This window comes from Penicillium malachiteum (assembly GCF_028827825.1).
Source record: "Penicillium malachiteum strain IBT 17515 chromosome Unknown utg000005l:1.0-9002435.0:326005.0-9005861.0, whole genome shotgun sequence".
NCBI classification, from domain to species: domain Eukaryota; kingdom Fungi; phylum Ascomycota; class Eurotiomycetes; order Eurotiales; family Aspergillaceae; genus Penicillium; species Penicillium malachiteum.
In genome coordinates this window covers 6,651,238-6,674,295 of record NW_026643099.1, presented here as the reverse complement: position 1 = coordinate 6,674,295, position 23,058 = coordinate 6,651,238, and the positions used below count along the sequence as shown (strand labels likewise).

Here is a 23,058-nt window from a genome sequence, read left to right as displayed (position 1 = left end):
ATAGTATTTTAGAATTCCGGGTATTTCATAAAAGACAATATTTCATATTTGACGTGTTATTTGATGTTGACAATTTTAAAATTGTTGATGTTTATTCTTCAGTCTTGAAGGGTTTTTTTTTTAAAAAAAAAAGAGAGAAAAATAAAGAAGAAAATTGTTTTTCAAATGTTAGAATATATTAAACTACCGTAGAAATACTATATTGCAAGAGAGAAAGTTCAGGTGACCGCATATTTTGAAATACCATATATCTCAAACTACCGTAAAACTACCACTAAATTTACGGTATTTCAAGACATATAGCGGGCGGCATGGCTCAATTTCGTTTGGCTATCAAAATAAAACGCAAATTGGAAGTCAAAGAGAAAAGAAAAGCAAAAGAAACGCCTGCTAACTCAGGTTCAGACCAGATTCAATTTGCCACTTCAATTCGGCAATTTCCCTCTTCAAATCACGGTTCTCATCCTTCAACTCGGCATTCTCCTTCTGCAGTTCATCAATCTGCTCGTTTTTCCTCTGCAGTAGGGACTCTTCTCTCTCATTCCCCCGCATGGCGGCAACTTCTCGCTCTCGAGCCATCTTAGAGACCTTTCTCGCCTGGCCAGCATTCTGGCGTTGTAACTCTTGTGATTCCTGCTAGTATTTCAGATTCCATGAATCTCAAGGTTGGACTGGAACATAAATGATACAGGCCTGGCCAATTTCACTTACACGAAGCTCTCGCTTTTTTGCATCATCACCAGTATTCTTCGAAGAATCCATTTTGAAAAATGCAGATATCGTTGTAAATGCTATGTTGCTAAGTAGTTATCGTTATTGGACGACAAGTTGTGGGATACCGTGGTGAAGAAGAGGAAGGAAAGAAAGGAAAAGAGGAAAGAAGTATTATTATTTTCTGACATATATTCTATAGGGATTGAATGAGAGCTAGATCAGTTGATTTTGAAGTGAAGCCCTATGGTAAAGTGATGGTTTCCTAATTAGGCGATGACACTGAGTGAAGCGAAGTGATTGTTTGTCCCCCAGACGCGTCCCCCACCGCCCCCAGCCTATTTAATCTTCTTCCCTCTCTCTTTCTTCTCTTCTTTTCTTTTTCCCCTCCAGACGGTGTGGAAGTTTCAGGCCTAAGAATCTCACACTTACATATGTTGTTCATAAGCCGTTGCAAAAGAGGCTCCGACCGTTTGGATTTTCTGGGGCATATGGATGATGTATATGAGCCTGGGTAGGGACTGAAATGGAAACATGTCCGTCTCTCTGGTGTCCCTCTCCGATGATCTTAATCGAAAGTTTGGAATGGAACGACGTGAGACGTTAATGCCCACGAACGGATGACGCCAGCCAAGTCTCTGGGATGTATTAGCTTTGACTTATACTCTCAGATAGCTAATTGGCTAGGATAGGCACCTTTGGGGGCCGTGATGACATGCTATTATGCAAATTCTGAGTTTCCATTAACCCTTCACCCCATCCCCATCCCCCCTCCTTTTCACGACCCTCCAGGGCTGCCTGTATCTCCCATTTCATGACACATTACCAAGACAAATCAGCACAGAATTTTTGTAACACATCTACCCCTTCATCTACATCAAGAAAGGCTGGACACCTTCCCAGCTAGCAGCCACACAACAACAAACTTCCATCGAATGTATCATTGTTATATATGTACCCTGCTTCCACATCAACTCTTTTGCCCCTTGGAACGACGTTTGTATTTCTTTTGAGCTTGCCAATCCATAGTGATTTGGTGTCAAAACCAGAGCATGTCACATATTATGATAGCTTTGCTACGGTTATCATCCGCAACGCATGGTGGTCTCTCAAAAGTTTGCTTAATTCTATCTGCTTTCGAATGCCCCACCAAGGACTGCCAGATGGGCTCATTCCTAGTGACATTGAAAACTGAGTATTTACAGCTGTGACAAACGTGAGAGTATGTTTTCGGAATGCCATTGATTTCTTATATTCATTTGATCGCTAGGAGTTCGCATTATTATGAAGCAAATTACCTAGTGCAGGAGAGATTACCAGGTTTTGATTTCATCCCTATTCCCAGTTGCGCTGAACATCGAATGGATTCGATATGCTCATTTTTTAAACCGGAGTGAACTTGAAATTTACGAAAACATTTGAAGAGCCGAGATTCAAACCTCGATCCGTACTAGTATTTCACAATTTCACAACCGCTACTAGAGGTTCAAAAGTATTGGAGGACGTGAAGTGGAATTGCTCCACCAAATGACAAACTTCCCGTGCTAATCCCCAGCTGAATATATAACCTCCGCCCGCGACACCATATGCGTGCACAACCTTTTGCCCGTCCAAAATCTCTTTCTCGATTCGAAGTCCACCCTCGCGCTGAGGCCGAATGCCAACGATATCGCGCAAAACAGTGAAAGCCAAGGGGTCGGCAGAGGGGAAGGCCTCGGGAAGGTTCTCGTGAATCCGGCGGAAGATCTAGACACAATAAGGTCAGTACTGAAGGGGGCCTTGAAGAGTGTTGAGAAGTAGTAACTTTACATCGTTTCGCAGCTCACCGTCCACACTTGTCACTTTATTGTCAAATTGCTTGATACCACCCAATACAGTGGTTCCATCCTGTCTACCGAGCGCATACGTATAGTCCTTTCCCCTTCGAATCCAGATCTTGTCGAAATCCGATTTCACGAGAATAGTCTGACCACGAACCTCCTGAACCTTTTGATCCATTACATTGCGCAAGTATCGAGGACCAATACCGGCAGCATTGATGAGGTAGTCATGGCCCAAGCCGCATAGATTAGAGAGTGACTGAACGGTCATGCGCAGGAATTTGACCCCTGTCTTCTCAAGTCTGGCTCGCATCCAGGGCAAGAACACTCCTGGGTTGAGTACAATGGTCTGGTAAGCCATGCCAAAAGGCGCACCGGCAGGCAGCTCATCTTTACTCAAGATGTGAAACCCTGGTAAGTGGTCGCGATACCAAACTTTCTCAAGTGGCGTGAAATCCATCAAGTCATGCATTTCAACTCGACGCACGCTAGACTCCGGGTTATTGAGTGCTATCTTCCACCGGCTTGCGAACGCGTCCAACTGCATGCGTTGCTCGCGCAGGTTGGAGCCATCCATACCCATAAAGACTGCCCCAGCCCATGGGCTTGCCCACTCCGTCGAGTCTGGGTCACCAGGCAAGTTTCGAGCGACGATGGTCACTTCATAGTCCCGCGGTAACTGGCTGGCAATTGCCATCCCGGTGATTCTGCGTCTATTAGTATGCCCCACATTCAAAAGCGACAAAAGGACGACATACCCCGCTCCGAGAATTGTGACCTTGACCATAATTGAGATTGTGGGAATTTTGAAAAATATGAAATTTTTTGGATGGGTCTTCAAAGAAAGATCCTGGTCGATTTATATTTTGGTGAGTGCAGTCCTACCCGGTTGATCAATTATACATGACTCGTGGCTTGAACTTTATCTCGTGAACTTTATTCATTCGAATATTGGGGCAAAAGCTTATCTCGCTTGTTTTCCCCCTAATCTAGTAAGGTAAATTACGCCATTCGCCAAATCTACCAGGTTTTGTGAGGTATATAACAACTTGGCCCTTTACTGAAGTTGTTCGATGACACGATACTTTTTGGCAATGGATTCTTCCAAGAGCCCAACAGACCACAGGGTCTCCATCGACAAAAATGTACAAAGCGATGTGACGGTGGATGAGTACGAAGCATTTTTACAACTTAGTGAGCGATTTCTCACTGATCGACGAAAAGCCCTATTGAGAAAGATTGAGTATGTTCGCATGATCTCGTGAGAGGACTATAGCAGTCAACAACCTGCTGACAAGACAGTCTCCGTGTTCTACCGGCACTGATTCTTGTATACCTGTTTACCTATATTGATCGATCCAATGCCGGTATGTGGACCTCAAAAAAGCAACCTTGAAAAATCATTCGTCCAGGCTGACTCGCATAGGAAATGCAAAATCATTCGGTGCTCTTGATGACCTAGGAATCGATGGACAACAATGAAATACCGCACTTTCGGTTTTCTTCATCACGTATGCGCTTGGAGGAGTGTAAGTTCATCCAATGGACGTTCTATTCTCGTATTGTCACGGTCTGATCGATGACGAAAGCCCCTCGAATATCGCCCTGAAACATTATGGCCCTCGCCTTTGGCTTCCCATTCTCCTCACAGGATGCGGGCTCTTAATAGTTTGTGCTGGTTTGCAAAGTACATATGGTGGCTGGATTGTCTTTCGACTGTTATTAGGTCTCGTTGAGGCGGGTGTGTTCCCCGGCTGCTCATTCATTCTCACATCTTGGTATTCGCCACGCGAACTCCATACACGAATGACGATATTTTACTCAGCGGCATCCCTGGCAGGTGCTTTCTCTGGTCTTTCGGCCTATGCGATCGGCCAACTCGACCATGCCTGGGGCTATCGTGGCTGGCGGTTTATCTATGTGATTGAAGGAACATTCTCTTTTCTGCTCGGCTTGTCGAGCGTTTTTTATTCCAACCAATCCAGAGCAGGTCACAAGCTGGCTGTCTCCAGAAGAAAAACAGTTCTTGATCGGTCGACAACGATTTGCGCGCTTTGATGAGAACAATCGTGGTGAAATGGTTAAGGAACAAGATGGTTTCTCCTGGAATGCCGCTCGCAGCGCCTTCCGTTCTTTTCATACATACGCGGTCGCAGCAATTGAGTTCACGGTGGCTGTTGTCGTTTACGGTATCAGCTTCGTGCTACCTACAATTGTGGAGGATCTAGGATATTCAGATGTGAAGGCCCAAGCGATGACAGCGCCGCCTTACGTCTTTGCATGCATCGTTACTATCCTCTCGGGTGTGGCGGCGGATCGGTACCGCACTCGTATGCTAAGTGTGGCAGTTCCGAACATCATGGCTGTTGTTGGATTCATTGTTATCATCGCATGCGTGCGGTATTCTTCTGTTTCAGGTGTGACTTACTTCGGTATCTTTTTAATGGCAGGTGGTTTGTACCCGATCTCGCCAGCCGTGATGGCGTGGACTGCGCTAAACATGGCTGGTTCCATGAAGCGTGCCGTTGGTATGGCGTTGATGATGTCTATTTCACAGCTTGGAGGGGTAAGCCATCATTTCTTCTTCCTTCCCTTATAGATCTCTGCAAAAACAGTACTGACTCGACTGTAGATCGTTGGTTCCAACATCTTTATCACAAGTGAAGCCCCTACTTACCCGGTCGGGTTTGGCATTGGCTTAGGAATGCTGGTCGTCTTTGGTGTTATCTGGCCTGTTATCTATTATTGCATATTGAAGCAGACCAATGCTCGACGAGCTAGTATTCCGGAACAGGAGGTGCTTGCTCGTTACACGTATCAGCAGCTCGCCGCTATGGGTGATGAGAGTCCACTCTTCCGATATGCTCTGTGATAAGGGAGCATAGAGCACAGACCAAGAGACCTTGGAGTTCAGTCAGGACAGATGATTGAATTAGGAAAACTGAACAATGAAAAAGCATCGAAACTTGAAACCAAGGCAATGTAATCAAAACTTTGAGGGTGTATTCAAGTCATTCATACATTCAAGTTTGTGCCGGAGGATCAACTTAGAAAAGTTCCAATTTCACTTTCTAATCGCGATCGATTAACATACCCAGTAGCGGATGGATATATAGTAAGAGATAATTCTTAAATCTCGCCTTCTAGAATTGATATTTGGCAACCTTGGAATAACACTTAGAAGGTTTGACTACTCGGGAATAAACGTTCAAATGTTGCAAAAGTACTAGAACTGAAGTGGTGACTTCCAAGTTTCGAGCATAGGCCACGTAAGTGACCTCCCGAGGTCGGGACCTCAGTAACGACCCCTTCAATACCGATTCCCCGCAATGCTTCCCCACTCCATCCCCGGTCCGCTTCCTTCAAAGTCTTTCTCCAACTTGAACCCACTATGCCGACCCGAAAAGCTTTTTTTGGTCGAAGGTGGAGTACCCGAACAACATCCGGTTGCTTGGTCTGTCGTCGGCGCCGAGTGAAATGTGATGGTATCCTACCGCTGTCTATCCCCCTTTTTCGATAGGCCAAAAACTAAAGTCATTTCTCCAGAAAACAAGCCTGAGTGTCAGCGTTGTACCAAGGCCGGCTTTAGATGTGAATACGGAGTGGCCTTGAAATGGCCTGTTGGTGGTGCGAAGCCCGGCAACAATCGTAGTCGCCGGCCCCAATAATCTTGCTTCCTCGGATGCAGGAATTTGCTGTTTCCAACAGCATTCCCAAGCCATTGGATATTTATCCACCAATGTCCGACCACGATAAAACAATATTTCATTTTTGTATGTGGCTGGCATTCATGCAAAGAGCCGATTCCCATCGTTAATCCTCGATATATCAAGATACCAGTCACATGTGCCCTCAATGCCGACTTCGCGATGGCAATAACAACCTGTATCGACAGATAATCATTCCAATAGCCTTCGAGTCTGACCTTTTGCGCAGATCAGTCCTTGCCGTCGGCGCTAATCGCCTCAATATTCAAAGAACTGCGCTGCATCATGAAGCTGCAGTTTTGAGAGCATTACAAGGACTATTGTCTGATAACACCTCCGTCACCCTTGATCGACACCCCTTTCCGCGAGTTGAGATTCTTGCCGTCGTCCTACTTCTCTGTTTCTACGAACTGGACTCGCCATCTGATATAAACTCCCATCCTGTTCAACCCTGGCGCGTGCATATGCAAGGTGCTCAGCATATAATTCAAAACTATTTGCCCAGCTCAAGTTCATCTTCATCTTTAGAGTCTGGAATGATATCTTTTTTGGCTCAATACTTCGCAGCTCGCTGCACTCTCACCTATTCAGCCACACACACTTCTGAGAGAGACCATGGCATCCTCAACAGCGCAAAGTATTGGCTTGCTCTAATTGATCGACCTACTAGAGAGATCAACCTTTTTTGCCGGCTGCTCTAACGAGCTTTTAGCTCTTCTCCTTACCGTCACGCAGACTGCCAATTCCAATGAGTCGTACGAGGGAGGGTATATGTTAGATGGGATATGCGGCAAAATACAAAACGTCCGGCAGGATCTACCTCTTACAATGCAATCTACGAAAACCAGTACTCAGGCTGAAGGGATTGCCATGACCGCAGAGGCGTTTCGACTTGCGACTCTTGTTATCATTGAATCACTACCGCCATACCTGTCTCATGACGTGACATTCAGTGACCGGGGTGTGAAAACATGTGCCATATCTAGCCTTTTTGAATTGCTCACTACGCGCACTACTCCACTCCTGTCTCCGTGCGGAACTTTGGGCGCTTGCAGTTATTTATGGCCATACTATATTGCAAGTCGTCATATGATGAATCAAGATGAGCGGGATGTGTTGCATACAACGGTGAAAGGATTGAAAAATCAGAGGACTGGCGACTCGAAGGATGGAACAAGGCAACAGCTAATCATCAATCACATTCTCCTTATGCTGGAGAATACAAGGACTCCCCTGCTTTCTATATTGGTGGGAAGCATGGCTACACAAGTGGATCCACCTCTCACCGCCAATCATGGATCGACTGAGTGGAGTTAGTCTTCTTCTGGAGGTTTGTTACATGGGCACATTGTGTTAGAACTTAGACCGGGCCTGAAGATTGCGTAAGGTCGTTCTATTACATGACATCCTCCCGTCATTCATCGAGCACATACGACCACAGGGTGTGGAGAACAGGGCTTCCCGTCCGCTCAGCCGTACTTAAGCCACACGCCGGTCAGTTAGTAGTATGGTGGGTGACCACATGCGAATCCTGACTGTTGTATGTTTTTTTTTTGTTGTTGCCCTTTTTACTATGATCTTCTGCTGGGTATTTTTTCGGCTCGTTTGTGGAGGTTGACAAAGCTACCAGTTTAATCTGTAAAATTTGTAGGAGCCCACGTAGGAAGGCGCGGGTCTATCAAAAACAAATAAACAACTTCCTGCGACTTAGTTTCAACTTTTGAATCAAGTTGGCATCAAAGCATAACATCTTGAACAACGTTCACAATGACCTCTTCCCATCTCATCCGCATGATGTATCGCACGGTTTCTCTAGCAGCGCCACCCTTACCATCGACAATTCCAACCCCCCCTCTCCCTCTACCCTTACTGCCGCCGCGCTATGGATCTGCGCGAGCGTCGGAGGTGTTATCATTGCCATCACTGTTTGTGCTGTGGTTGTCTGACGGGCCCGGTGGGTTTTTTCGAGGCGTTTGGCTTGGGTTGTTATTTGCCCCTTTTGTCTCATCGAGTTTGTCTGAAATAGGTATAATGCCAGTCAGGCGCTCCTCGATCATCCTCAGCGAGTACTCAAAAAGGACTACTTAGACAAGAAGAAGGCCGCCGGTGGGTTGATATATTCCCTGAATTCATCCCTATCTGGTCCATATGAACCGGGTAATGAATACTAGCGCCACCAACATGTAAGATCTGGAAGTCTGCGGCGGTGGACGAGTCAAACAACAACGGCCTCCAAGTGCTGGTTGAAAGCAATGAGCTACAACCGGTGGCGGCGACGATCATGAAAAGGACGATGACCGCGAAAAAAAGGAGGAAGAAGTGCATACGGTCGTTTCCTCCAACGTGGCCGGCCTGTCCCAAGAATCAGACCTTTCCAACAAAGGAAAAGCCCCTCAACGCTCACAATCCCTTGCCCCCACTCCCCAGCCGGTCAATATTAAGTTTGTGATAGTCCCACGGGGCTATCGATTGCCGGCGATGACGGCGAGGCCGGCAGAGTCGCAAGCCACCGTGGATGCGTTGATCGCGACTTTGCGAGATAAAAAGTGACATGCGTCGGGTTTCTGTTGAATCTCCCCTCTCCTGTCTCTGTTGTTTGAATATTATTCTAGCCTTATGGGCGTTTACTCCGTTTCTTGCCCTGGCTGAACTGAGTTTTGTTATTCTTATTACCACAATCAAAGATCCCCCCTGGTTTTGTTTCGACCTTTGTTGCGTGTTGATATCTGGATGCACACCTCTAGCCGCCTATTTTGGTTTGGGGTAGAACTGTAGCATGTAAAATTTACAACACAGGAAAGTCAGTGTAGCTAGATTTTTAAAAGGCAAATTGACTACCCACTGTGCAGAGAAAAAAGATTTGTATTCTTGTATTCCGAAACGTAGGATTTTGCAAAGGCTTGAAGGTTCACTTAAGTGGTATGGAGCTAATGCGGCCCCTTCATAGAAAGCTAGGCTAATAGAAGTAGAGGTGGAGAAATGATAATTAACCTCGCCAGGAACATTGGAAAAGCAAATTATAGCAGCCAGAGAAATAAAGCAAAGAATCCAAGGAGATATCCCAAGAAAAGGTAACATAGCCTTATTCCAATTCCATCAACAATTTCAACCAGTCGCTTTTGAATATTGGTTTTTTATTCCCAGCCCACCTTGATTTGGGCTTGATAAAGAAGCCAATAATCATCATTGCTGTAAATGACAAATTGGTGATGCACAACCGCGTAGCCAAATCATCTCTGATATTTTTCTTGTCGTTGTCTGAAAGTTTGAAGCCCCGGTGCTCTGCACAGCACCAACACTCTGAGGTACAATGGCCCCTGCCATTTGGCCTTTTCGATGCGGATCTTCGTTTGCAACAACCACAGCCCCGACTACAACATCCAAATCGATCAGAGCAATCCTTGGTTAATTCTTCACGCATATACCACATATCGTCTTGCCCTAGGACATCATATGCACGCCTCGGATCATATCCAAGCATAGACTCCTCCCGGTAGAGCGTATATTCATGCTGGGGTAAAATGCGTTGAATTTCTTCTAGTTCGCCGACCAGTTCTTGAGTCCTGGGATTCTCGGTTTCACTAGCTGCTGCTTTCCGCAATGCCTTCAGCTCAATTTCAACACCTTCTTCTCGCTGTAAAAGCTCTCGTAAAGCATACTCAGCAAGTAGTACGGCAACAACTCTACAACGCGGGTATCTATCGCGGCGATAGTACCAGGTCAGCCCGTCCGCTGACCAACGAAAGTCCGACGATTTGTATATTGGCACGGCTTTCTTAAAGGGAAACTTCATATTGGATGTTTCCATGACAACTAGCGAATTTCTTTGGGTCAGGAGCATGTAGACGGATATCAACCCTTTTGGCCAGCGCTTGAGTGAAAATTGAAGAAGGCTTGTGAGGAAGGGAGGGGGGGGGGGGACTCTAGGGCTATATCCTATGAATCTGATATTCTTCTGTATGCCTTACAGAGCTGGATTTGATCAGTTGCGGAATGAAGCTCCAATGTCTACCCAGCCAGTTGTGAAAGTAGAGTGGTATCCCGAATTGACGATCTAGTGCTATATATCACCTAGTATACTCCGGACTCATATATGGAAATTTACGAGTCAGCGTGTCATTGACAGGTAATCGGGGCACGGTTATTCAATGCTCCAGTTAACGCGCATCATGTATTGGATTCCGATCCTTGCCAAGACAGACTACAGGTCAGCCGCCCCGTCCCAGAACTAGGCCTCTCAACGGACCGCGGGTGGTCCTGGTTGGCCTTGGGACCGGACCACTGGTCTTTTGGGGGTCCGGAGGTCCCAGAAACAAGAAAAATATATAAAATCTCGTGAGCTATATATTTCGTGAAGAATCTACTCTAAATATTATGTTATTGGATGAATATAGCTTTATGTTTAGGGTTGTTGTGTTAAGCCCTAATTGGGTTTAACTTTTGGTAATAAATATTATTATAACTTTAATCTACTATATCCTTCTAATTAATTGAATGTAGAAATAGGCTAAACAATATCTTAGTCTCTGTCATGGGTTGAACCCGATCGGGGCTTGCCTTGACAAGCCCAAGCATACGACCACATGCACCCCACAACAGAATGTCTGATCGCCAATTGAATGGCAAAGCGTACGGCTACATTCATCCCGGGACAGGATCTTTTATCGCTAAATAAGTAGTAAGCGTACAGCTGTATTCATCACACGACAGAATCCGTGTAAGGCCCGGACGGCGACGGTACAGTTGCAGGATAACGGCTTGCGGTAAGTATCGACATAACGGCTGTGTATACTCACGTTGCTTGGCAGCCGGTTCGTAACAGCATAGAACCTATAAGAGGACACTTAAGCCCTTAATCTTATATAATAGTCTTCTCTTCTTCTCTAAGCTTGAATGTAAACTGACTATCGGCCTATATCGTTCTGCTTCAGTCTTTATAGAGCCTTTCACAGGCTGGATCTAAGGGTTGAGTTGGGTCCGGGAAACATGGGTCCTGAAGAAGCCTAGTAATCCATCCAACTATATATTTATTAAGCCTTTCCTGTGAGAGAAAGTGCTAGATTAGGGTGGCACCTGGTGGTTAGGTGAATCGGAGAGATATCGGTGGCAAGTCAGGTAGTATTCAGTACTTTCCAATACAATGAGAACTAATACTTGAAGAACTTGGAACCCCGGCTCACTGGGGCCCAACTAAATACTGGATGCCCTGTAGTTCATCGCCTGAGGCGTTCCCATAATCATGGGGTTACCTGACAAGTACCGTGACACTTTATCTCAAACCAGTCTTCGCACAACTAATAAATAGTAGAAAAAAGCACCACATCTCTATCATAGAATAGTATCCCTATTATTTGACCTCTTGCAAGGTCCTTTGTCGACAAGAGAATGTCGATCACATTAGGAGTTTTAGGAGATGAGCTTTCTTCAACAATATGCTCAAGTGTCATAGTTATCACAACCTCAGTTCTTACCTCTTTCTAAGAGCTAATCTAGATCTCACTACTGAGTAATAATACTATACAATTGACGATAGGGATCCCGAGACTATTTCTAATTAACATCTTATCTTCCTTTGAGAATGCAGTAAATAATTCCTTCTTGAGAAATTCTTCCTCTATACCATAGCTAATGTTTTTAGTACACAGCGTTACTTTGGACTTTAGAGCTTGGCCTAAAGAATCAAATTTCACCGGAATCATCTTAAGAGAGATATAGATAAATCCATCATCAATAAATTTTAAGGCATTCCTAAAGAAGTTAGTAAGTATCATATAATATACACTAGGGCGAGTCGCGAACTTTAGATTTTCCAACTGGTCAATATCAAGAATGACCTTAATACCACCGTCAAATTCAAATAGATTACCAATAGGCGATATAAAGTTCTGATGTAACATGTTCTTGGTCTTTAGGAAAAAGTACCCAGCAAAGACCATTTCAATGGTCTCTTCCACCACAGCATCTAATTAAACGACAGAGTCCTTTTCTAGCTTCTTCACATTTAGCTCGGCTTTTAACATAGAAATTTCGCGGACCTCGAGAGCCTTAATAGGCTTAAAAGCATAAGATAAGATTATATATAAGAAGCCTTACTAGAGAATATTCATGACAGTATCATTAAGTATATCAATTGCCCTGAAGATCCCATAGAGCGGGGAATTAGAGATTATGGCTAATTCCTGCTAGTAAATCTAACTTAGCTCGCTCAGTCAATAAGGCGCCAAATTAATTGTTACGAAAGACAAAGGAAATACTATATGAAGAATTATGCGGCAGATCTACTGTCGTACTGCCTACGGGATTCGGCACCAAGTCCGCTGCACGTAAGGGGAAATCTGTAATGAACTTGTCAGATTAGGGGTGACACCTGGGGGCTAGGCGAGTGTACTAAGTGAGAGCGCAGGAATAGGGTTCACTTTGATACAACGACTAAAACTTGAGGAGTGTAAGTCGGGCCCTGCAGGGATTCCCCTTTACGTGCAGCGGACATGGTGCCGAATCCCGCAGGCAGTACGACAGTAGATCTGCCACATAATTCTTAATATAGTATTTCCTTTGTCTTCCTTAACACTAACTAACCAGTTAGTTAAATATCCGGGAATTCAATATTTTAGTCCGTTAATCTACAGTCGATCGAATGTTAAAGACGGTGTAAATTCCGTGTAATGTTAAATACCTCTAAATTTTGGACTTCGAATATTGGACAGCCCGAAATACTGAGGGGCATAAATATTAGCAATCAATAATGTTCGAGGAACTTTAAAATTAATAGGCGGAAAATTTTCAGATACATCATATTATGGTAGGTATAACGTTAAACTACTATAATTTTGAATGGCTTCGGTATTAGGTCGGATATAAAGAATTTCATGGATTAAGGAGCAAGGAACAAAAGAGAAAAGTATCAAAAGAACAAAGGCGCCTAAGAGTCGTAGAGCATATAGTATTTAAATCGACAGCGGCTACTGATTTTGAAAGTAAAGTTATTATATAATGTCAGCAAATCAGACCAATGAGTCACATGATATGTGATTGCCTGATCTTTGGGGACCAAAATGATGTACAACATGTAGACTGCGGCACGATCCGTAATATCCGCGGATATCCAATGGATATCAAATAATACAAATATGCCAAGACTGGTGACCTCGAGAGGTGTGCATTATTTTTATGTTCTCTTCGATATTTTTCGTGTAATAGCATTGTCATGATCAAATCACTACGATCTTGGTTTGTCCATAGTTCAATTGATTTTTATTTTCTCAGTAGAATACTGTATTAGATACATCATTTACAAATCTATCTGGAAGCCAATGCCATCTGGCAGCCTTGGCTGCTTTCGAATCCGCCCTGAACGCCCTGGCATATTCCTATTGACTGAGATCTCTGGAAGTTCATCATCCTCTTTAACAGCTTCGCATGGTCGTTTTTGGGGCTGTTTTCCTTTTGCCTGTTTATGATAATCAGCACTATCATTATTTGATTCATTGTCACCACTTAGGTGTTTGGGTATAATGTGTATATCCACACCACTTCAAAAATCATCAAGTCCATATTTGTCAAGGAACTCAACTGTGTTAGCCTTACAGAGAAGGTCTCTGGATTAGGTGTCTGCACCTAGCCGAGAGCCCACTATCCTTCAGGGGAAGTGCCCCAGACTTAAACTCCTCAACAAGTGTTAGTCTCAGTATAGATTGAAGATCTTCCTATCTGATCCTGTCCAGCACTTACTTGATTCGCATAAATTTCGTACTCGCTTCGCCTAGCCACATTGGTGGTACCCAAATCTAGCAACTTCATTACAATGGGTCGGAGATTTCGACCTATTTCCCAATCCATCAATGGGTTGGTCCGGGTCCGCATGGGTCCCCATGGATTGTGCCGAAGTCTAATTGAGACATTACTTTTTTATTACTCTTAGTTACTAGGTATATAGGGGAAATAGGGGCTATAACTATAGTCAATCTAAGCTATTCTGGGCTTATAACGTAATTCCCGGTCGAGCGGCACACCCGGCCGAGCGGCACACCCATCGCCAGTAGACAAATTCAAATTCAAATGTTTTAACCCAACACCAATAAATTCAGTTATAAACACGATTTTTACATACATTGATTCGATGCCAACCTCTCGACACCCACTACATGTTGGCGGGGCCTTAGGACGTGGCTGATTCAGCTGAGTAGATGATTCAGCCTGGGTATGTGATTCGACCACAGGTGGTTCGACAGGCAATTCTAGCTGCGTAAGTAGCTGTAGGCCTTCTTCAACGGTCAAGCCCTGCTCACATGGCACCTGCCTAGCTGATTGATTGCGTTTCTGTCGTTTTCTCTCATTCGCTGCGCGTAAATTGGCGTTTTCTTGCGCTAGTAGCGCAGCGTTATGTAGCGCTATGGAGTGGCCCTTGATGATTTGATCTAACATCAATTTCGATGGGCTGGGAGGGCTGTTTGATCGCTGTTTTAGAAGATCTTTAAGCATTGAAGCTTGTTTTTGAAGCTGAACCACAGTTCTAGGTGTATTAGGTGTAAATTTACTAGATCTGCTGCTTGGTCGGCTACCTGGTGGTGTAGGTTTCGAAGAGAAATATTCAATTTAGAAAGAACTCTTCCAGCATCAATTGGTACTAATCCAGCAGCTAAAAGGCTATTTTGGATAGTCTTCGGCCGAAAGGCCTCAACACGCGCACGTTGGAAATCAGCTAAGAAATCAAGCTTATCAATACGGTTATAGCCTGTGCGTGCAAGGTCACTTATAAAACGACCATACGTACGTTTTAATACTGCAAAACAACCAACATCTAGTGGTTGTAAAAGATGTGATGAATGTACAGGCATACATAGTGGGATAATATTGTTTTCGGTACAGATTCGGTCAAATTGGGGTGTAAGATGGCTTCCATGGCCGTCAAGAATTAATAGCCGAAATCGACCATGGACACGTGAATTTGTTGATGGAATGAATAGCTTTTCTAGCCATCGTAAACCAATCTCAACAGTAGTCCAGCCATTAGCTGAGACCTCGAATCGCCAATATTTTGGAAGGTTATCGAACCAGCTAGCACCAGCAACCTTTCCCTTAAAGATCACACATGGTGGTAATAAATAGCCATCTACACAGATAGCTTCAATTGCTGTTACCCATTCACGGTTTCCAGGTTGTAAAATGGATCGCCGACCTTAGTATTCTTGCCGTGTTACAACCGTCTGTGCTGAAATAAGGCCCATCAGTGTTGGAAATCAAGTGGATCTTGTCCTTATTCACAAAGGAATTGCAGCTGGTTTCGGTCAAATGCCGCTCCAAGTTCGAAGAGCCTCAAGGATTGCTTGTACCAACACTGGTGTCGTTAGACCGAGAGGAAAATTGGTCAGACTTAATGAGTGACACTTGCAAGACAGGAAGTGCAGCTGCTACTGCCAGAGTTATGTTGATCTCAGTATATCCTCCAAGTGTGCTGAACGCAGCAATGGGGTGCACATGACCAGTCCGAAGGTCAACCCAATATGGATTTCCTTCGCCTTCAAGTCTTATTGACTGGTTAATAGTCTCGTCTCCGTCATTGTACACCCAGAACAAATTCCCATTTCCAACTTCACGTTTATATGAGATAAGCGAATTATTGACCCCAGATGGATACTTCACAGACGGCTGGATGCCTAGAGCCTGGAGAGCAAGAGGGACATTACTCTCAGCTGCGACTGCGCGAGTCTTTGGTAAACCTTCGATCTTTCGAAAAATTTTCTCAGTTTTGTAGTAGTGCCGTTCGTCGCGGGGTCATAGCCAAATGAGGTCTGTGGGTTGCCACCGACGAGAACAATGGGTAGGCCTTTCTAGCCGTATGCTAGCACTTTCTCCGCTGTGCTCACATCGATTGATGAGTTAGTTACTATCAAAGCTTTGTAGTTAGGCCCTAACGGTGCCAGACGACCATCAGCGACACTGACGTTGTGTCGAGCCAAAAGCGAGGGGGGTTGGGAACTGGTATGAGTAACCGCCATCATTTAGACCGGCGTCGGCCCATGAGGCTGTGACACCCCAGTCGGTATTGAGAATTACAACATCGATAGCCGGTCCAGATTCTTGTAGCAGTCCTTGGGCATTCTTCAGGTAAAGACTGCATTGTTTTGCAAACATCCAGTGGGGTTGGCGTGGCCCCCAAGCGTCGGCGAATTCATTTGAGCTAAACAATGGAGTGAAAGGAGCAAAACCTGGCCATTCACTGGTTTGTGAGTATGCGTACGGATGACCGTGTATAACCACCTGACTGACACCCAAAGCGATATCGTGATTCGCAGTTCGAAGCAGAAAGCGCCAGGTCACACCATAAGCTTCATCCATATAGGCTCCGAGTTCATCAGACAGAATAGTGGTACGGCCTCCAATATCGCGACCGGTGGCTAGTACACGAAAGGCATCGTCATCACCATCGAAACCTAGCGATTCGCCCTCGGGTATGTCCAAAATGCTCGCTGCGTATGAGCTGTCAGACTCAGCGGTGTATGGCTGAACACGCATCCGCACACCAAGGGCGTTAACCCACTCTGTGAGACCACCGATTCGATAATCCGTGTATAGGTTGCTGACAGTTTGATAGAAGTCGTTGAGAATTTGTGAAGCCACTGTACCTTTGCCTCTAAACGTGTTTGTATCCTGGAGTACGTATAGCAGGAAAGGCGTGAGATCATATCCCCGTCTTTTTCGGAATTCATTGATAAGATCGGTTGTCCAGTATTGCTTGAGCTTCAGTTCCAAGGAGTCTTCGAACATAGATCCATTACTCCTATGAGCCATTAATTCAGAATATGCTGCTTCTAGCACGGGAGGATGTGAAATTTACCTCTTGATCTGCTCCTTTATCCCATCGGTCAGAATGTGCGAATCCCAGAACTTGATTCCTGCCTCAACACCATGAGGGCTGAAGTGGTCCACAATTGGATGTGGATAGGTGACTGGTGCATTTTCGGGATTTGCTGTGGTGATTCGAAACTATTCATTAGAAACGTAATATCAATCTCAGTCGGTGCTGAGAATGTACATACCATCATACATATTCTGCACTTGACCAGTTCCCTGATTGTAGGCTGCGACCACAACATATCGGCCATCAGATGGTGCAGTCCAGTTTAAAGTGTGGTTTGAGGCTGACAATACCTGCACTGTATCAGGAAAAATATCCACCACACTACTGCTGTCATTAGACGTCGTGGTACGAGCCGCAAGAACTGCGATGAGATACGGAGTTGCATGAACAATATTCCCTGTCTGGTTGCCGGATGGTGCTGCAAGTGGCAATGGCAGAGTTCCCGAGTAAGTTTGACCGGCCTCCAGAAACACCTGACCATGAACTAGTTCCTTCATTATCTCAAGTGAATCAGGCGTATACCCGGGGAAACCAGTCAGCCAGGATGGACTCAAAGTCATATCAACATGTCCACCAAGCCTACAGTGAAAAAGGGTCAGCAGTGCACAGAAAACGATGGATCAAAAATAAGTACCTGTTACCATCCGTATATGCTCGTTCAACCGCTGCAATCCAACAGGACTGCCCAAATCCATAGATCTTGTTATCCATCCAAGCATAATCCCTATCATAAACATCACTAATCTCACCGCCACCAAACCCAGCACCCAGAATGTCCGAGATTTCCGACGAGATTTCATCCGGTTCAATGAAGCCGCTAGGCCACCACCATCGAAACCGAGGCGATTGATAATTAGAGTACGACGGAAGTCGACCCACATTTGTCTCTGCTCCAGAAGAGAAAGCAAAGGCAATTCGCAGGTGAAATACCAATGTCAAATATACCATTTTCATCTTGTTCATTGCTGTGAACTAGAGAGCGCCAACAGCACTCCATTTTGGAACTTATATATTCTTTGGAGCACGGCATGGATTGAAAATTACTCATTCTACGGAGATCAACTTCCCCGAGGATTGCAATAATCAGTCAGTCTTGGCTTATTTCGAAGTTCTCCGTCCCCGCATTTACTCCGCAGCTTTCAAGGCAATATGGGGTCATTTCTCTGGCATGCGGTCCTCCCCGGAATGGGACAATCCAACGCAGACATCAATAAGAAACGCATGTTGAGAGACTTCCAGAACTCGCTATAGATCATACCGAACATTCATTTCCACAAAAAATGCCACAGTCTTTACAGAGCTGACAGGGCAATTGGATGTGAAAGGGGACGAATGAGATGGTCCCTGAGAAAGAAGCCGGGAAATTGACTTTGCCAAGTCTGATAGTCTATTGGTTCGGAATTTGGTGGGTCTTGAATCAAGATGTAAGAACCTTGGAAGAGTCCAGAAGACTCTCCCCACATAAAGCTTCCCAGGTTGGAAGCGAACAGACCAGTTGACTGAATAGACTTGACTTTGCCGGTACAGTATTTCTTCAATTTACAACTAATGCGTATAAAAAAACCACGAAGTGAGTAGTCTTCTGTAGACATGAGATTTGATATCATTGGTTTAGGATTCCGAAATCATCTGAGAACATATAAGCACCAGCCGAGTCATACTCAGGCAAAATTCCCGTTGCAAGTAATTCGTCACAGCTAATGTGCCCAATCCCTGCCCTTTGCAAGATACTCCTGATTGTGGATAGTCGTCCCGATACTCCGGGAAGGAATATCGTTTCCTCCATAAAGCGAATGGAGTCTTCTATGAGTGATAGATGCAGAGATGTTCGGTTTCCCCAAAGGCTATCAACAATCAGGGCCCAGCAAGCACTTTCAATGAAAAAAGAGTTGTTTGGAAGAGTCTAGGCATGTTAGATGCGATTTCATATATCTGAGCAAATCTTGAAGCGGAAAGCTAAACCTTTTGTATATAATCTGTTTTAAATAATTGGCGGAAAAATTGTATGCTTTCTGCTGCAGCTTCGATTGCATATTGGCATGCTTGTTGTAAAATTGCAGTGATCCCGGTACTTTCACAGGTGCCATCCTGTTGAATATGCTGTTCGTCGGTATTTATTTCCATCTTCGTTCGTAAAATCAGGAATGGGCGATAGAGAAGCAGAATAGAATGTTGTAATACTATAGAGGGATATGTCAGTTGACAGCAAATACGAGGGCCCTTGAAGTACTCACATACAGTTCCCATATCAATGTCGTCCTTGAAAACAGAGCCCTGGTGGGGATTTTCCAAAAGCCAGAATGCCCGCAGCCGGTGTTCGAGTGATCTGGAAGCACTCCATAGCTCTTGAACATCCATGACGTCGGGGTTGTGTAAATCCTGAATCTCGGAAAGAATGGAGAAAAATGGTTGCATAAGTCCGATGATAGTTTTGTCACTTTTCGGCAAATATCTTAGACCTTTTGAGAAAATAGTCTCACGGCCTAGGGCAAAGCAAACGAAGCTATAGGTTGCAAAGATTCATCAGAAAACTAGACCTCAATAAAGAAACGACTAGGAAGACCTTTCATGGCAACAGAAGGCAGAGATGATCGCCTGCTCTTGGGGTGTGCGAGCCGAGTTATCCATCCCACTTGCTAGTATCTTGGGGAGCATGGCGCCAAGTCGCATATATGCTGATGTGAAACACCCAGAATCTATGTCATACTGAATGTAGACATTCTTAGTTAGTTGAAATTCTAAAGACAGAGTAGACCAAACTTATCATCAGCAAATCGCTTTGGAAGGCAAGGATATCGCCCACAGGTTCTGCCGTCAGTGTCTCCCTTTGTGCATCCGCAATGAAAAGGCTTCCCAGCTCAGCATAGCCTGCTGTAATTGCGCCAATGCCAAGCATAGGGAAGAAAATGGATCGCCGCGCCTTGCCGTCATCAAACATGGGCGAGGGTGCTTGGTCAGCAAGATGGGGTAACTGTGCGCGAAGGCTATTGGGCGATTGGAATGGAAGTACTTTCCACGCCATGGATATATATTGGTCTAAGAAAACAGACTGAATCTCCAATGAAACCGTATCTAATGGACCTGGCAGAGTTGGATTAAGAGGAGGTCGACGAGACGATTCGGAAATTGCAAAGACCTGCAAAATATATCGTAAGACATCCCGGGTGTGATCATTCGAATATTCCATCTCGGATCCCAAAATCAAAAAGCTGTTTGATTGCCATATCAAGTCTAGTAGGAGACTAAGTACGGCCGCTGATGAAGTACAGCCAAAGGTTCTGGTAACAGTCCCTCTTGATGGTACGCTGTCGGTAATTCGAATAGTCTTCAAAATGCTCTGAAGCTTCCTCCGAGTGTTTTGATCATCAATTTCCGTCTCTCTCGGTTGCGCAGCTTTGATAACGAGATGATCGACAGCAGGCTGTATGGGAATGAAAGTGGCACGCTGATTGGTCACTGTTTTCTGTGTTGCTGTATCTCGTCTCCGAGCTTTCTTCCGATAGTTGCATTGCGCCGAATTATTGATGCAACGCTCACATGGGTTCAAGCCATTACATTTTAGTTTTCGCTGTCGACAGGCATCACAGGCTTTGAAAACATTCGACCTCGGACCTAAGTGCAGTTTAATAGTGGTGCTCAATGCGATCTCACATTTTTTCGTACCTTGCTCGCGTGGATGTCTGGAATTCATTTTAATGCGTGTTCGAAGTCATGCATCTAAAGTACCCCCAAATTTGCTTATTCATGTGGGGTGTACTAGACCTCGGCCAATGGGTACCTCGTACGGATGTGGACAAGCAAAAGGGTTGTCAGTAAGTACCGAGACTAGTAGTATGAGTAATGAAGGGCCTTTCTCTTTCTCAGTGACCCTGTACTCCGGAATGTGGAGTAGGTTGAATCTGATACAATTAGCAAGAACACCCAACAATTCACGAAGCATTTTGCGGGGAGACAAGTCGGGGTTGCGGGGTATGTCGGTGTGATTGGTTGGGTAATTCCGAGTCCCCACTCTTTGCAAGATTATGAAATGCTCACCAGTTGAATACGTATGTCAATTTATTTGAATGAACATTCGGAAACCATGACTCTTCCCAGACTTCGAGGTTTTCAAAAATGAGAACTTTGACGAGCAGAAACTTCGGAATGTGGACCCGATAGACCTCAAAGTAACTTCCAATTCGTGTCAGTCGGCAATCCGCGAAGACCTGACAAAAATTATATATAATGCCAAAATGACAGGTTTCAATGTTGGAGGAATCGCCTTCAAGTTCAAGCAACTTGAACCTTGGAAGCTCGACTCCCGAGGTCGTCACTCTACCCACTACTCGTAGGTCACTTACCTTGAGCATCTGTCCAGCTCGTGGATACACAATCTCAGGCTACTACTAGTATTCAAGAAGCCCGGAAGCCTGGGTCTCACCCCTCCCAGTCACCCGTCGTGTTTTCCCCCTTCATAACCTAGTTATCGACGTCTAGTGAAGCTTGCTGAAAATCCTCTCTCTCTATTAGTCAATCTACGAGGGTCACCCGAGACAACATGAGGTGGACGCGTCTACTACTGGGAGCAGTCGCCGCGCTTCTTCTCCCCCATGGGGGATTCGCGATACCCGCTCCAGGAGGTGGCGGAAGCGTGTCGCGTGGAGTGAGTAGTCACTGTGACCGAGACTGCATGACGGTCATCGTCGACGGGATCTTGAATTCTCTCGTGGCCCATGACCCGTATTCTCTTCCATTGGCACAAATCTATCGAGCAACTGAAAACTCGCATCCTGCTGCTCTGCACATGATGACCCTGTGGCGTACCGTTACACGAGCAGATGGACCGAACCTTTTGGCAATCGATACCAAGAACGGCTCCGCATACTTTGCCTTGGATATAAGCGAGGGGAGTGACGAAAGACAGTCCGTTCTCTGGGCCCGGATAAAGGTTTCCAACAGGGAGATTACAGAGTTAGAGTTATACGTGAATCGCAATCGTGGTGATCATGGCTTCTCTTTCTCACCCAAGGAGCTACCGAAGAACTACTTGCGATGGATGAATCCTCCATCTGATAGGACGAAGGCAAGCAGGACACAACTGGAAAGCCTCGGTGCAGCGATTTTCAATACAAACAGTACTTTCTCAGTAACAGTGGCTTCTGACTGCCAGTTCACTGAAGAGGGTTGGACTGTAATTGACCCTGGCCCAGACCGAAATGAATCCTACGCGCCGGTTGCGTGTAGCTGGACTAATACTCGCCCCACGGACTCGAAGGCACGAACCAATCTTGTCATTGACGAAGAGTTCGGTATAGTTGTTACCGGTGCCGTCATTCCAGGCAAAGTTTATCCGTATGGCAACATCTCGGCCTTCATCCCGAATCATATGACATCAGCACAGGAGTTGCAGCAGGAGTGGTTTGAAGTTAAAAAATCTGAGGGAGCTCAACTTCTTTTGAATCCTACATCGGCGAGTGGTGAAACTCTTCAAGTTCTACAGTACTATAACAACTCACTCCAAGGTCAGCAGGTCATGCTTTACCTGAGTGGTCCGGATATGGAGTCCGCCTGGGTGCAGTAGATTAGATATCTTTGATACATTCTGTCCTTACCCGCTTTCGAGAAGCCAACATTGTCTGTCTGTCTTGTCTGTCCTTCTTGATCCACAGTTGATCATAAGCTGCATAAACATATTGCTTCCCACTATCTCTTCCTTTCTTATCCTATTCACCAGATCAATTCAGGGCCCTTGATGCAAAGTCAAGTGCTCATGTGTAAAGCAAGTCACAATGACCGTTGAAGTGCATTCACTACCACATTCTTATATATCCATCCCTACTAGGCCCAAGCGTCCGGGTATGAGATGCATTAAGAAGCCCGTTGACTCCCCGCCACAGTGGACACCTCAGAAGTAGAGGGGACAACCTTTTCAACTCTGGAAGATTCCAACAATATGCATATGTGGCGGTCTGGGAATATG

General features: G+C 45.2%; 9 protein-coding genes across 9 annotated transcripts; 4 read left to right on the top strand and 5 right to left on the bottom strand.

The window, feature by feature from the left end:
• Window positions 1-390: 390 nt before the first annotated feature.
• N7483_012473 (uncharacterized protein) lies at window positions 391-762 on the bottom strand (the record flags this gene model as incomplete). The annotated part of the gene is made up of 2 exons (XM_057095900.1): window positions 391-636; window positions 712-762. The coding sequence occupies 2 exons, from the start codon at window positions 760-762 to the stop codon at window positions 391-393; spliced, it is 297 nt and encodes a 98-aa protein (XP_056941871.1).
• A 1,407-nt stretch (window positions 763-2,169) lies between these two features.
• N7483_012472 (FAD-dependent oxidoreductase) lies at window positions 2,170-3,318 on the bottom strand (the record flags this gene model as incomplete). The annotated part of the gene is made up of 3 exons (XM_057095899.1): window positions 2,170-2,457; window positions 2,521-3,238; window positions 3,290-3,318. The coding sequence occupies 3 exons, from the start codon at window positions 3,316-3,318 to the stop codon at window positions 2,170-2,172; spliced, it is 1,035 nt and encodes a 344-aa protein (XP_056941870.1).
• Window positions 3,319-3,625: 307 nt separating this feature from the next.
• N7483_012471 (MFS general substrate transporter) lies at window positions 3,626-4,013 on the top strand (the record flags this gene model as incomplete). The annotated part of the gene is made up of 2 exons (XM_057095898.1): window positions 3,626-3,774; window positions 3,944-4,013. 2 exons carry the CDS (start codon window positions 3,626-3,628, stop codon window positions 4,011-4,013), a joined length of 219 nt encoding a protein of 72 aa, XP_056941869.1.
• A 403-nt stretch (window positions 4,014-4,416) lies between these two features.
• N7483_012470 (uncharacterized protein) lies at window positions 4,417-5,403 on the top strand (the record flags this gene model as incomplete). Its single annotated transcript, XM_057095897.1, has 3 exons — window positions 4,417-4,441; window positions 4,517-5,097; window positions 5,164-5,403. 3 exons carry the CDS (start codon window positions 4,417-4,419, stop codon window positions 5,401-5,403), a joined length of 846 nt encoding a protein of 281 aa, XP_056941868.1.
• A 2,602-nt stretch (window positions 5,404-8,005) lies between these two features.
• On the top strand, window positions 8,006-8,788 carry N7483_012469 (uncharacterized protein; the record flags this gene model as incomplete). The annotated part of the gene is made up of 2 exons (XM_057095896.1): window positions 8,006-8,192; window positions 8,496-8,788. 2 exons carry the CDS (start codon window positions 8,006-8,008, stop codon window positions 8,786-8,788), a joined length of 480 nt encoding a protein of 159 aa, XP_056941867.1.
• Window positions 8,789-9,421: 633 nt separating this feature from the next.
• N7483_012468 (uncharacterized protein) lies at window positions 9,422-10,031 on the bottom strand (the record flags this gene model as incomplete). Its single annotated transcript, XM_057095895.1, has 2 exons — window positions 9,422-9,638; window positions 9,664-10,031. 2 exons carry the CDS (start codon window positions 10,029-10,031, stop codon window positions 9,422-9,424), a joined length of 585 nt encoding a protein of 194 aa, XP_056941866.1.
• A 6,137-nt stretch (window positions 10,032-16,168) lies between these two features.
• On the bottom strand, window positions 16,169-18,062 carry N7483_012467 (uncharacterized protein; the record flags this gene model as incomplete). The annotated part of the gene is made up of 4 exons (XM_057095894.1): window positions 16,169-17,018; window positions 17,076-17,208; window positions 17,278-17,678; window positions 17,734-18,062. The coding sequence occupies 4 exons, from the start codon at window positions 18,060-18,062 to the stop codon at window positions 16,169-16,171; spliced, it is 1,713 nt and encodes a 570-aa protein (XP_056941865.1).
• Window positions 18,063-19,821: 1,759 nt separating this feature from the next.
• On the bottom strand, window positions 19,822-20,790 carry N7483_012466 (Zn(II)2Cys6 transcription factor domain-containing protein; the record flags this gene model as incomplete). Its single annotated transcript, XM_057095893.1, has 1 exon — window positions 19,822-20,790. One exon carries the CDS (start codon window positions 20,788-20,790, stop codon window positions 19,822-19,824), a length of 969 nt encoding a protein of 322 aa, XP_056941864.1.
• Window positions 20,791-21,636: 846 nt separating this feature from the next.
• Window positions 21,637-22,659, top strand: N7483_012465 (uncharacterized protein; the record flags this gene model as incomplete). Its single annotated transcript, XM_057095892.1, has 1 exon — window positions 21,637-22,659. The coding sequence occupies one exon, from the start codon at window positions 21,637-21,639 to the stop codon at window positions 22,657-22,659; it is 1,023 nt and encodes a 340-aa protein (XP_056941863.1).
• Between the last annotated feature and the right edge of the window lie 399 nt (window positions 22,660-23,058).